Source organism: Saccostrea cucullata, unplaced genomic scaffold, assembly GCF_032062105.1.
Source record: "Saccostrea cucullata isolate Sc308-1 unplaced genomic scaffold, CSIRO_AGI_Scuc_v1 ctg205, whole genome shotgun sequence".
NCBI lineage: Eukaryota > Metazoa > Mollusca > Bivalvia > Ostreida > Ostreidae > Saccostrea > Saccostrea cuccullata.
The window spans coordinates 590,578-605,372 of NW_026936671.1; the positions used below are offsets into that span (position 1 = coordinate 590,578).

A 14,795-nucleotide genomic window follows, 5' to 3' on the forward strand; every position below is an offset into this window, starting at 1 on the left:
TTTGATGCTTCAAAAGGCATGGCGAAAGTTCAAAAAAGCTATTTTTAGCATATAGGTCACAGTCAAGGTCACAAGGTCACTGACCTAGATATCATTTGAAAGAACTAAATTACTATTAGTGGAGTATGCATACCAAATATGAAGTCTCTATCTCTCATGGTATAAAAGTTATGGCGAAGGTTAAAGTTGATAACAGACAAACAATCATACAGACAGGACAAAAACAATAGACGCCTCGGATCTATCGATCCGGGAGCATAGAAATAATTAAGTTGCAAAAACATTTCAAGGGACAAAAACAAATTAATAACCACCAAAGAAGGATATGGCATTTTTTTCTCAGGATTATGCATACGTCTTGGAGACTGTGACACTTTATCAAGTGATCAAGGAAATGGGGAATTGAATTTCACACTACTAATACTTGAGTAGTAGACATATTGCTCATTACTACACCCATCTAAAGTACAAGTGTACTTAGAAGTCGATATCAATTAAAAAGGTAAAAAAAAAAAATTACATGTATTTTTGAACACATGATCAAATTCAGTTTCTTCTAGGAGCCTGGGAAATTCTGCAACCATGGAAGATGAACCTGACAGTACTGGCATTTATTGTACAACAGTACAAGTGTAATTCTCTTTATTATCCTGAACCCAGATCGTCCTCGTTCATAGAACTATATGAAGAAAGAAAATTTTAATAATTTTTTGAGGTTGCCTTTTCATCAAATAATCACCTTTGCAAACCTCTGACCTGAAAACACCAATTTCCTAGTTTTAGAATAAAAAAATTTCTGTTACTTATAACCTTGTACACATTTATCTCATACATTTCACAGAATTTAAAAAAGATTTTTAAGGATTAATTTCTTTAATATATAAACACAACTTGATTCCACCTCTGATGGACCCACTGGAACCTCAGGTGTACTTCCATTTACATGTAATTTAAACATCTGAAATGCATTATTTCCTGATAGTTACTGTATTTTCAAGGTTATGTATTTCCTCTAATAACAGTCTTGTTAAAAGTTCCAGTAGGTAGTAATGAAAATTCAACACCATTAAACCCAAATCCTTGGCTCTACATTGATTCCAACAGAGCAGTTGTCCAACTCAACTCTTATTCTGATCTTTTTTCAGTTTTACTCGTTTCACTGGTCTACCTTTGTCTTTTGAAGTATATTTCCTACAAAATGAATTGTGGTACATGTAGTCATGCGAATATCCATAACACCAGCCTATTACTCAGAAACTGTAAAATATAACATATAAAAGCACACAGAGTAATTTAGCATGACAATTTTTGGACTATGAAGCCCTCAGAAGGGTTGACTCCCAGTTTCTTATATGGAAGTCTAATAAGCCATGTTACAAGTTCCATAAAAATCAGATAAATATTATTTGAACCTAAGAGTTAAATTTTAAGAAAAATTGCAAACCTTTTTTTGTTTATTTTATCAATGTCATACTGTGATACAGTTGATATCCGGTCTCGCTTGGGAACTCTTTTTGCTGCTCTCCTTACTTTTCTGAAAGCCACCATAAAAAAAACAAGTTTTATCTTTTTATGTAAAGCTATGTACAATTGCCAAAAAAATTTGATCAAATTTTCTTTTGGCCAAATGATATATTTTATGTTCTATACAATGACGTTGTGAAGTAATATACTAGTAGTTTTTTTTTTAATCTCAACAGTGTTTCTCTCTTCCAAAAGTTTGCTTTGTCCAACTATAAATTCACTTTAAATTTTATTAGTAATAATTAAAAAGCATTTCAATAAGAAACATGGAACTGTAAGAAATTATTTTTGTGCAGAGTAAATCTTAAATTTATTTCAAAGCAAGTCTTACTTGTTTGGACGTCTTATGTCTAACATATAACTTGGCACCGGACACCCAGCATTCACCATTACTCTTGCAATACTGAAATGCAAAAAAAAGCAATTCACCAACATTTGCTACCAAATACACTTACTAATAGATGGTTTGAACAAATAAATTTCTATGGATTTCAGCAACCACTCTTGATCCCATTTTTTATGAAGATAAATGTAGCACTCTTTTCTTTGTCTTATTTAGTAAAACCTACTTATTCCTTATCAGACGATTTCTTCGTGTGTCCAAGTATTAAACAATTTTGCAAGTACACAAAAGTCTCAAAATTTAAATTATTACAATAAACTTTGAAAATATGTAATATGTATAAAACTGTACTGATATATACTAATCATATGCTCTTGAATGTTGGGACCTCAAACATTGATATCTAAAATAACCGTAGACATGTCAAAGTGAGCTAGGATTCCCAATGACTCCTTCTTTAACTCTAAATTCAAGAATCCCCACAAAGTTTTATCTCAACCCAATGAAGTATGAGGTGAAGAAGTTTGTCTGTATTTTTAGTAACACTTTGTAAGCACCTGATCTCACCTTTGACATTTTTGGAGGTCTGTGTTTGCTATGCTCCCAATTTGTATTGTTTAATTAAATGAACTCTGAACTTGAAAACTGTTCATTACCTCCATATTTCATGCATGAACCCTTGTAAATGGTACCTGTATACATTCAAAATATGAAATACATCCTTGTAATAACTCACACACTTCAATTTTAGACAGACAGAAAATTACCTCCTGAGGTAAACAGAGTCAATTTCTGTGAAGAACGTGATGGCTTTTCCTGATCTCCCCGCTCGACCAGTGCGGCCTAAAACAACAGTCAAAAGAAAAATGTCAAAAACATGATCTATGCAGCATAACAAGTCCCATCAAAAATCAAATATTATTTCATAAAAGAAAAAAGAAACTATTGTTATTTATTGCACTTTTTTCCACAGGGTCATAAATCCATGGAACCAAAATTTCTGTTCATTCCAAGGGTAAAAAATTGGTAAATATCTTGTATTGCTACTTCAAGTTTGCTTTACTTTTCATTTCTAAAAAATATTTAATAATTACAGTACTTTCATGCTTTGAAATCATTTTATTGTAAAGAAATAAAAAATATACACTTTTCTTCCACAAAAGCATCATATTTGAAATTTTAATAAAACATTACTTTTCATTTGATTCTAGTTTGTAATAATCAGAATGCTTTGAGAGTCAGCCAGTAATTCATCATTATACATGTATGAAGGGTGGGGCTTTAAATAAACACTCTTGCCTACAGTTTAATCCCTTTTTCTTCTGGGAAAAATTTATTGTTTACATTAATTATTTACCTATTCTGTGGATGTAACTAATAGCACTGTTGGGAAAATCGTAGTTAATAACCAAATTAACGCCAATAAAATCAATTCCTCTTCCCATCAGCTCTGTGCAAATCAATATCCAGGTTTTTCCAGAGCGGAAATTTGTAACTGCACTATCTCTCTAGGAATAAAAAAAATATACAGTGTAAATATTTACATAAAGCATAAATTATTCTATTATTTGCATATCATAAATTATAGCTGGATAAGGGAAATGAATCTATTTTCACACCCTGAGAGATAAAATATGAATAATTCATCCAAGAATTAAGGTTGAAATTTGAATAATTCATGAAACATTTATTAAAAGTTAAATTTGAATAATTCATGCAAGAATTAGCTACTTTTTGTATTCATTGTTAGGAACGATAGAGTTACCTGCTCCTGAGTCTGATCACTGTGTATAACATCTACATTCATGCCGTCATAAATCAATTCATGAAAGAGTTCTCGTGCTCTCTCCTTTGACTGTACAAATATCAGGACTGGAGGCTGCACTCCCTGAATAGAAGAAACATAATAAACTTAATGGACATCATATATCAAATAAAATTTGACCCTGACCTATTATGTTGAAACCAGATAAGGGTAATACTGTGTAATATGAAGTTTCTTTGACCCCTGACCTTCAAATTATCCTTGCCTTAGGTCTTAAGTTAGTGACACAGTCAAAAAGACACAAGTTATCAAATTTATCTTATATATCACAACCACCACAAATACTATGCATAGTTTACCTTTCCTATAATATCTCGGACAGCCAATAATTTCCCAGCTTCTGTTCCCACAAATTTTAATTCCTGTTCAATGGTTGTTGTAGCAGAATTCCTACAAAAGAATATATATAAATGTATTACATATAATATAAAATTATTGCTTGGACATATCCATGGTATTCTAGACTAAAGGTACTGTGAGCAATGAACTAACTAAATGATACCTCCACCTCCCATATGATTATAATGGCAAAGTCCATGTTTTACTCTGGGAGCCCCAAAATAAGTGTCATATCAAAAGTAAAATTAGGAGGTGCACAATGGCACTATATTATAAATAAGCTGTAATTGTATCATGGAATTTTATTCAGTGGTATAGGAGGAGTTGCAGATAAGAGATGGGTACCCCAAAGAGTAACAAATAGACGGATGGATGTACATATGGACAGACAGACAGATGTCTCGATCACTACCGGTATATATCATCCCACTTTTCAAGTGGGGTATAACTATTGGTATTCAAGTTCAAATGTATAATGATAGAAATAATACCTGAACGATGCAAAAAAATTGATTTCTTTAAATCAAAGGTTCTAAACTATGGATGGGTTTTTAGCTTCCTGATTAGTTAGAATAATCTAACTGTGTCTCAGGACAAGTCCTAACCATAAAACAGGTCCGTAGGACAATATCCGTTTAATGATAGAATGTTCTCTCTACTCATGGGTATTTCTGTCCAAATTTTCTGTCCCAGGCTGAGAATTACAGTTATACAGCTATGTGCCTGTAGGAATCAAACATATGCAGTCATTTATCCAGTGACTTACTTGGCTCCAATGTAAACTTGTAAAACATTATCCAAGTTCAGCTTACACCATTCCTCTACTTCCACGGCAAAAGTGGCACTAAACATTGCTCTCTTTACGTTATTGCTGTCACAAGCTTGGTAAACCTTAGCCAACTGAAAAGCCAGATAAAAATTAGGTCAAGTGAAGTTTTTATGTAAAAATTTCCAAATAAAAACTACCGAAAATACCGTAAATCTGGAAATTTTTACGTCGATTTTATTTTGCGAATTTGGGTCAAAATGCTATTGATTAATTTTTACGTCTCAAAATTTTGCGAATGGCCACTGCTTTGTTTACATTATCTTATTGGTGATTTATTCTTAAGAAAAATATTTTTGCGAATGAAATGAACTCGCAAATTTGCTAAAAATTTATCTACAACAAAAATTTCCAGATTTACGGTAAGCATTTTTAAAGAATTGAGTATGCCTCTTGATGATAGACACAATAATAAAATCTTTTCTTGAAAAAAAAGAAAATTTACCTGTTCTCTAAAGCCTGTTTTTCCATCCTCAAATAATTTATCAGATTCATCAATCACCAGCCACTCTACACTAAAATCATCAAGAAATGTTTTGAATTCATGTAGAGAAACTTTAACTTTTCTTTTCTATAAGAAAAAATGACTTATTCACACTCACAATTATTGATCAAGAGGGGCAGTTTACTACAGTGTACTAATTACAGGACTGTTTTTGCCTTATGTTATTTTTTTCCCCTCAGACATATAAAAAAATGTTGCTCCATCTAAAATTAAAAGGATTAAGATAAAATTGTATTTGTATTAGTGCTTACTTGAATTTATCCATCTTTAAATTTGCCCATAAAATGTGGTTGAAAATTTCTGTATATACAGTATCTCCAAAATATAGTGTCAGGAATAATTGGTGATCCTCTTGAATAAAAAATAATGTGAGAAGGTTCTAAAGTACTTATACTGACTGGGACTCATTTAAAGAGGTTCTAAAGTACTTATACTGACTGGGACTGATTTAGTATTTTTGATATACAAAGCCAAAAATATTCAAAAACAGCATGTATATACTACCAGGTTCTAAAGTACTTATACTGACTGGGACTAATTTAAAGAGGTTCTAAAGTACTTATACTGCCTGGGACTGATTTAAAGAGGTTCTAAAGTACTTATACTGACTGGGACTGATTTAAAGAGGTTCTAAAGTACTTACTGACTGAGATTAATATGGGGAGGTTCTTGCTGAAGCATATACACTAATCTATTAGGTGTAGAAACCAAAACATCTGTAATAGAAAATAAAGTGTGCATGTTTGTCATGGAATCAAGTTAAAATGGCCAGATGAATGAATGATTTACACATTATTACAAAATAATAATGCTTTGCAGGGGAGGCTCCTTAGTTTGTACACTTTTCAATGAAAGATCGTTTCCCTTTTTGTGATGGTTCCCCCAAGTAAAAAAGTTCCTAAATATCTACAGATGCTCTGAATCAAACTTGATTGTGGAATGTGCATTATCTCAAAACATGTGAAGAAAAATCTGACAGACACACAGGATTAAAAAATTAAATGCAAAACATGTTAATATCAATATTAAAACAAAACTAGCTTTGGAACATGGTTCATTTGAGCTAGAGTCCTTTTTAATCAAAGGTTAAGGTGAGAAAACTGCTCGCAGGTGTGTTCTCCAAAAATGTTTTAAGTCGGTAAAGTATTTATAATCACAGCTGAATCATTATCTTGTAAGGAAATAAAAAATTCTTACCAAACTGTCTGACTTGTTTTTCTGTGGTTGCCTTGTTAATGTAATGTGCTTTAAGCCCTACACCCTCAGATAGCCTTAGGAATTCTCTGTATATCTGTTAGTAGAAAGAAAAAAAGTCTTCGTAAAAAGAATTTCTTCGTCATTTCTTATTTTAATTCATCTTTAAAAAAGGAGGCTTTTTTATAATTTCAAATACTATGAGAGCAATTTACATTAAGATGATGATGATGTCAAAATATTAATACAATGTAATGGAGAGAGAAAGAGAGAGAGAGAGATAAAATAAGCCAAGAAGGCACAATAAATACATGAACCTCCTTGGGAAGTGTGCATACCACTTTGACTTGTAGAGTGTATTATCATTTCTATTGTTGAGCTGAATCTTATGCTTTGTGGAGAATTAAGGTTTTCCAGAAAGACAGAAGGGCAAGTACATGTAGTATGTATCTCTGTTAGTGAGAAAGAGATGAGAAATGATCATCAAGAGTGTGACAAGGTTTCTACTATGAGGGCTGACCTGCTTTGCTAATTCTCGGGTCGGAGCCAGTATAAGAGCTCGGTACCCCTTCTTTTGGTGCTCCTTCAGATGATGCATGATGGGAAGTATAAAAGCTGCAGTTTTCCCAGATCCTGTAGGTGCACAAGCCAAGATTTCCCTTCTCTAAATAAGAAAATATTGATAAAAATGTCTGTTAAATAATTCTATATACTTGAAAATAGTTTACTAAACATGCTTCAGTATTCACAAAGCCCTTCTGGTTTGGTGAATTTTGTACACCTCAGGTGGCTAAATAATCACGCTTGAGGAAGTTGGGGATGAAAAAGCTAAAAACTGTCATGGTACTTCATTTTATGTTTGTTTTACTGTGGTTCTCATAATAAGTCATAAAATTAAAATACACAAAAGTTACATGCTGCTTGTGAAAGTTCACACTAACTTGCATCATTGCTGGAATGGCCTGCATTTGAATAGGAGTTGGTTTTGTGTATCCTACAGCTGCAACGTTCTCTAATATTTGTGGATTAAGTTCATATGTCCTTGCCAACTGTTCAAAGCTGGAACAGGGATCAGGGGGGTCCTCCCCAAAGCAGTGGATCCTGTTCTGATTCCGGATATGATTAATCTGTCATAGCAAAAGAGGAAATGTTTATTACTTTTAACTTATAAATCCAAAGGTGTAATGTGATGATATTTATAAGCAAACAACCATTTTGAAACAAAATAATGGTTACCAGCTAGGTATTGTGATTGAGAGAATTTGCACTGGACATGGCTATATAAGAATATGGTATACTGTGAAATCATTATAACTTGTAGGGGTCAATGTTCAATGGTAAGCAAAAATTTGTTGGTGTGCTGGGATGTAATTTCAGGGGTAACTCATATACAATGTACACAGAAGATTCAATGAATAAATTGTTGACAAAAAATTGTTTGTGGTGATCAAAATTCATGGATAAAAGTGACCTACAAAATTTACAACTTTGGTCCTCCATGAACATTGATGATTCCACAGAATCAAGTTATATTATTATGAAATCAATTAACACTCCATATTTAAGAAATAAAAAACTAATTCATGTCAAGAACATTTCTTACAAAAATGATACTCTGTATATCAATTTGTTGTGATATTTATGAACAACATACATAATAGTAGTGGAAAAAAATGAGACCAAAAAAAGAAGATTATTTATAAGCTTCCACTGAATTTGTATTTAATCAATTAATGTTAATACTATTAACAACATCTGAGAGTAGAATATACTTTTTCTTGTTTCCGTTGTGCAAAACTCTGCTTGGACTTCTTTGTTCTTGCTTTCTCCCCCTTTTTCTTTAATCCCTGTAGAACTGTGAGATCAGATTCCACCGTGTCCTCAGTTTCCTCTGGCATGTCCTGTTCCTCCTCCTCCACTTCTTGCTCTGAATCTGGGTTTCAATAATAAAATGATGGGTATTGGTAAGAATTTTAAAGTAAATAATTGTTCTTTTAGCGTTAATTATATCTTCATTCTTTTCTTTTTTTTCTTTCATTTTTTTTTTTTTTTTTTTTTTTTGGTGAGCTACAGTTCAAGCCCAAAATATTATATGTATTGATATGTTTTTTATTTCCATATTGATATTGATCATATGACACAATGTCAACATTCATTAAGATTTTCTCAACGACTTATACTCTACCAAGATCTAGTTTTTCAGTCTCTTCTCGTTGATTTTCATTTTTCGATACAGTCTGCACACTTTGGGAAGGTAAAAGCTGTAAAACAAAATGTAGGATTAAAGAAGAGAAAACAAGAACACGGTAACTACTGAAATCTGTTTAAAAAACAATGTTGTTTATCATCTTACATTTAAAACTTGTGCATCTTTTTTAAAGCGGCGGTAATCAAATTTTGTACCAACTCCAAGTTTTCGAAATAAGCTGAAACCGTCCATGCTGCCGGAAGTTTACAAGATGTGCTAGAATATCGAACCCGACTTTTACTTAGTGCACTGAAACAAAAGATATATGCAGTTGATACCATAAATGCAAAGTTAAACTAAAACAATTTGTATATATTTAACTAAGTATGATCTGAATTTTGACTATTTCATGTACAATTCGAATATATTAATGAAACAGTAAATTCGTTTTGTGCAAATTAAATTTTAAGATTTCTCATCATACCTATTTTCACTTTCAGTTTTAAAGATGACAGAGGTACACGTGTTGCACCAATCTGACGATTTTGATGACAGTGCTTCAGCAACCAGCGCATCTGAAGAAGGTCTTTTTAAGAAAATTTGTATCTGCTTTATATTCTCTAAATGTGTACTAAAATACAGTACAGAATGAGTGATTTTTTCTTTTATTTTTTTTATGTTGAAGTGATATTGTTTTATTAAATATTTGTAGAATTAAGTGACACCGAAGAAAAAACAGATGAAGACATGACAATAAAAAGTGAAAATGATGAAGATGATGATGATGATGAAAGTGGAAATGATGATGATGATGAAAATGAAAGTGGTGATAATATTCTGTCCATGGCAGATGATGGACTTAGTGACTCTGAAATCCAAGGAGATACAAAAGCGGGGCTTGCTGATGCCATGAATAAAATTCTCAAGAAACAGATTCCAGCACACAAACAAACTATTCTTGCAAAGGGAACCACTGACAAGGAGTTGACCCGAAAGCGACAAAATGTTGATGAAGAAACAAGAGAATCTCATGTGTCTCAGCAGAAGGTCAGACACCAATGACTATAGATGGTTTTCCTTTTTCATATTTTGCCTAGGAGTTATTCCCCTTAGCTGCCATCTTGTAGGGCAGACCAATGAATTTTCCTCTTTTAGCAACCATGCAATTTTAAATATGCATGCCAGAAATATGTAGGGGAAAATATTAGCAATCTTAAAATTATGAATAGATAGAGGCTTTAACAAACATATATAATTAATTTAAAAAAATAGCTCTATCTTTACCACAGTAACCAGTATAACAAATCGAACTTGGTTGAATAATGAAGGGATCTGGGAATATTGTCCTACAATATGGCACCATGGGTAATACTCAATGGAAAACCATCTATATGCTTTTGAAAAGACAGAGTAATTTCAAAAATATATATGAAACCAGATACAGAACATTCTATCTTAACAAGCCAATGCAATACATATTCAAACTCTACTTTCTCAGATGTGATGGAGCAGGGCAAAAAAGGTTTTTATAGCACTTCTAACTCACTTATTTGCAATATCTCTATTTGAGATACATGTATTGAAGTTTGACTATTTATCACTGTATAAACCATTTATTCATAAACAATCTATTGCATTTTTTTTTACACTCAAGGCTTTCAAAACTAGACAAAGATAAGACAGTATAGATGTAGGGTGAATTCACCATGCATCGGATACCCTTGTACTTCAACAAGTCCTAGTGATATCGCTACCGACGGAAAACTATCAAAATGGAGTTTAACATTTAGTACGTGATTAAAATATAAATTTTGGACACAATTATATGCTTTTTATTGAGAAAATATTATCAAAAATCGAGTTTTTAAAAATAACTCAGAATTCACCATGGATCGAACATTGTTTACCATGCATCGGACAGACGGTATTTGAATTGGGAAAATATAATACCTTCATGACAGTGCTTTGAATTCCTTGATATGGATAAACTTTCATCTTTTATCTAAGAAATAACCCTCAACTTAAATATAATTGACGATATCGTTGCACAAATGTAGAACGACTCAAGAAGCCTCACTTTGCCTTAGAAATTCTTAAAATGCTTGTAATGCGGTAATTCGCGCCTTTTTTCTCATGTGCTATCATACTGTGGTTTGTAGAAATAAATTGAGTCAGATTTTAGACTTCATATATGGATAACTTGTATTCTGACTGAAAATTTAGAGTTTTTATTTTCTATTTCCGACAAAAACAGCTGTCAGTAGGGTTCTGTATCAAAATGGTCGTGATTACCTTTACATCGGAAAGTGTCCGATGCATGGTTAATTTGTGTCCGATGTACGGAGAAATGAACATACTAGTAAAAACCAGCTTTAAAAAGAATTATACAAATATCGAAGGGAAAATTCTTTAAAATTTATGTAAAGTTGCCAATCTTTGATAAAATTCACCAAAGTCTGATCTGGTCCGTTGAAGTCGAATTTTAAGAACGATAACTCTAAAAATTGTAAAAGACAAAACAAAATCATAAATTTCTGGTTATTCCCCTTTGATGATGTAAAATATGATGTAACTTCAAGGCCATTATCGGAGTATTTTTATCACAACATGATAATAACAATCGGTATCATTAAAAAATTTAAATCTTCATCTTTAAGACAGAATCAAATAAATACACGGAACTCTTAAGTTGAAAGAGAGTTTATTGCCTAAAGTTGTCCGAAGCAAGGTATGTGTCCGATGCATGGTGAATTCACCCTATTTGTAAACCTAATTAAGTCAAATCGTACTTTTTGATTTTTGTAGAAAAAGCTCTGGGAGAGTATGGGTCGCACCAAACCCAACCCACTGGACAGGGAGAGGGAACGAAAACTTCAGCGTATAGCACAAAGGTTTTTGATAATTTTATACTACTTTACATTCCATATAAATTGATAAAAACATATATTTTCCTCCTTTTTTAAATGACATTGAATTATATGAAAGCCGGATAGGCTCATTTCTGAAAAGATAAAAAAACCTTACACTATTCATTTTTACCAGAATTGCATGAATGTTCAAACAGGTTTACTGCTGAAAGAAGGCAAACTTACTTGGTTAATGCTTATATCAAATAAAGGTGTTTTACATATTAACTCGTTATAACGAGTTAATTATCTCTTTATAACGACTTAGTTATCTCGTTATAACGAGTTAGTATCTCGTTAAAACGAGTTAATTATCTCGTTATAACATGTTAATTATCTCATTATAACGAATTAGTTTTATCTCGTTATTACGAATTACTTATCTCGTTATAACGAGTTAGGTATCTCGTTATAATGAGTTAGTTATCTCGTTATAACGAATTAGTTATCTCGTTATAACGAATTAGTTATCTCGTTATAACGAGTTTATTTCTCGTTATAATGAATTAATTATCTCGTTATAACGAGTTAGTTATCTAGTTATAACCAGTTAATTATCTCATTATAACGAGTTAGTTATCTCATTATAACAAATTAATTATCTCATTATAACGAGTTAGTTATGAATTAAAAATGGCTGTAGTTTTTATGCCATTGATGTTTAGTTGATAATTATCAGTCATACTTCACTTTAAAATTGATAAAAAATTGCAATTTTAATTTGCAATATGGTTTAAATAATATTTAATAATCCTGAACTATCTTGCTGTCAATAATCACAATTTGATAAGTATAGCAATCTTTATTTACACATTTATACGTGAACGTCTCCAAGGACACAATATTAAAAAAAAATCTATTACCAATTGTACTTGCTTCAAAGTTTGGCAATTTATTTATGGCAACTTTCTCCGATAAAAGACACTAATTTTTCTGATATGTTTTGGATGACTTATTAGCTTTCATAACCAATGTCTTAGTACCTAAATTAATACATTATAATAGGAAGCTAACGCAGGCGTTAATGCAACATATATTATATACACTTACAGTGTGATATATATTATTTTGAGAGTCAGAAATGTTTTGAAGAAGGGGGATATGGAGACATCAGCAATGAGGCCATGGGCGTAAAATTCGGGGGCTACTGCCCACTCATAACACAACATCAAGAGGCAGTCATAAATTTTCGTATACATGTGCATGTATTTGTCTTCGGTCTTATAGGTAAACAATACAAATCAACTGCATCGTTTATACATAAACAGAATACAATCACAGGCACAACCCCTCGAAAAACAAAAATAATAAACTAGTTTGCTGTTTTTCGATAAAAATCTTTATCATACACACTATAAACAAACTTGATCAACTCGGTTTTATATGTTATACTTCTATACTTCCTATCACTTAGATATATCAACTTTAGATCAGTTTTTAACTCGTTATAACGAGAAAATTAATTCGTCATAACGAGAAAAATTAACTCGTTATAACGAGATAATTAACTCGTTATAACGAGATAACTAACTCGTTATAATGAGATAACTAACTCGTTATAACGAGATAACTAAGTCGTTATAGCGAGAAAACTAACTCGCTATAACGAGATAATTAACTCGTTATAACAAGATAACTAAGTCGTTATAACGAGATAACTAAGTCATTATAACGAGATACTAACTCTTTATAACGAGATAACTAACTCATTATAACGAGATAACTTAGTTGTTATAACGAGATACGAGTTAAATTTTTTTTTATCTTCTCAGAAATGAGCCTATCCGGCTTTCTTAGAATTATATGCTTGAGGCATTTTTTTATTCCAGAATTTTCTGTAAGATTAACAAGGAATACTTTCTTTGTAATTATGATAGTCACTCTGTAGACAGTAAAACATGCATAAAGCAAACACACTTATAAAGTACTGATGCTTATAGTGAAGTTATTTTCATTCCCCTTCAGTTTTGAGTCTATTGACCATTCAAAGTACATGTATATTATGAATTATGCTTATAAGGAAGCAAAAATGTGCATCAATTCCGATTTCTTATTTTCACTTCAGGGGTGTCGTTCAGCTCTTTAATGCGGTGCGGAAACAACAGAAGGTTCTGGATGAAAAGATGAAGGAAGTGGGATCTTCCGAGACCAAAAGAGAAAAAGTGGAAAAGTCAATGACCAAAGGCAAATTCTTGGATATCCTAAAAAGTGCCGAGAGTAAACCTGAACAGGTACCAGTAAATAATATATATTTATTTATTATTACCTACTTATGCATCTTGGATCTTCAGAAATACTCTATGTACATTGTAAATGCTCCTCCACTCATTTGATTCAGTAACTTTCTTTAAGTTCATTATGAGCAAGTTTTAACAATAGCCAGATTTCCACTTGCCATACCCCAAAAAACCTATCAAATTAAACATGTACTTCAATGCCCGAATTTAACTATGATTACAGTATTTCAACCCCTTAATTTAACCAATGTGTATGGTACTTCAGATTGACATTACAGATTGACATAATTTTACAGGTTGAAATTAAGAAAGAAGAGAAGTGGAGTGCTCTCAGAGATGATTTTATGATGGGGGCTAAAATGAAGGACTGGGATAAAGAAAGTGATGATGATAATGCAGAGGACACATGAAATGACACACAAACAAATAGGGACATTGCCTCAACTGTCTTGATACAATTGAAGGAAATACAACACTGGATTTATCTATTACTGTGAATTCATACTAATAGGGGTATTTTTCTAGAGGTTCAGTTTTCATGGATTTGGAGGGTGCTTCTAACAAATTAAAACCTCATACAGTGGATGAATATTCCCAGATAAAAAACCCTTCACATTCCCCAAAGCCTGTTAATTTTTGTAACTCCTCCACTTAGCACTGATTATACATGTAATAGATTTTGATTTGAAAACAAATTCAGTACTTATTCATAAATATGTGATCATGGAATTCAATTTCTTGACCAAATTTTTAACTGAGAAATGTATTACTGAACATGTAAATCACTAAATTTTCGCGACACCTTATTTTCGCGAGATAGTCATTGGCTCTTGATTAGCGAGACAAAATTTTTGCGAGTTGTGGTTATTGCTTTATATAATCTTAAGGAATACTATTATACACGAGAA

General features: G+C 32.0%; 2 protein-coding genes across 2 annotated transcripts; one reads left to right on the top strand and one right to left on the bottom strand.

Moving 5' to 3' along the window:
* Nucleotides 1-990: 990 nt before the first annotated feature.
* On the bottom strand, nt 991-9,070 carry LOC134246246 (probable ATP-dependent RNA helicase DDX52). The gene is made up of 16 exons (XM_062728578.1): nt 8,910-9,070; nt 8,742-8,817; nt 8,329-8,489; nt 7,498-7,683; nt 7,077-7,220; nt 6,560-6,653; nt 6,006-6,078; nt 5,303-5,372; nt 4,798-4,931; nt 3,992-4,082; nt 3,633-3,755; nt 3,225-3,375; nt 2,635-2,710; nt 1,856-1,927; nt 1,445-1,534; nt 991-1,191 (listed from the first exon to the last, which is right to left on the bottom strand). Exons 1-16 carry the CDS (start codon nt 8,994-8,996, stop codon nt 1,119-1,121), a joined length of 1,701 nt encoding a protein of 566 aa, XP_062584562.1. The 5' UTR covers nt 8,997-9,070; the 3' UTR covers nt 991-1,118.
* LOC134246248 (RRP15-like protein) lies at nt 9,071-14,532 on the top strand. Its single transcript, XM_062728581.1, has 6 exons — nt 9,071-9,094; nt 9,245-9,328; nt 9,457-9,791; nt 11,550-11,635; nt 13,716-13,881; nt 14,184-14,532. The coding sequence occupies exons 1-6, from the start codon at nt 9,088-9,090 to the stop codon at nt 14,295-14,297; spliced, it is 792 nt and encodes a 263-aa protein (XP_062584565.1). The 5' UTR covers nt 9,071-9,087; the 3' UTR covers nt 14,298-14,532.
* Nucleotides 14,533-14,795: the final 263 nt, after the last annotated feature.

What these genes read in the sequence shown, in the direction of transcription:
- LOC134246246 (XM_062728578.1), bottom strand. Translation starts at nt 8,996, where the DNA reads ATGGACGGTTTCAGCTTATTTCGAAAACTTGGAGTTGGTACAAAATTT. An exon ending in AAACAGGCTTTAGAGAACAG is followed by an intron (nt 4,932 to 5,302) that starts GTAAATTTTCTT and finishes CTGGCTTTTCAG; the next exon opens with TTGGCTAAGGTTTACCAAGC. An exon ending in GATAAAATAAACAAAAAAAG is followed by an intron (nt 1,192 to 1,444) that starts GTTTGCAATTTT and finishes TTCATTTTGTAG; the next exon opens with GAAATATACTTCAAAAGACA.
- LOC134246248 (XM_062728581.1), top strand. An exon ending in AACCAGCGCATCTGAAGAAG is followed by an intron (nt 9,329 to 9,456) that starts GTCTTTTTAAGA and finishes AAATATTTGTAG; the next exon opens with AATTAAGTGACACCGAAGAA. An exon ending in CTTCAGCGTATAGCACAAAG is followed by an intron (nt 11,636 to 13,715) that starts GTTTTTGATAAT and finishes TTTTCACTTCAG; the next exon opens with GGGTGTCGTTCAGCTCTTTA.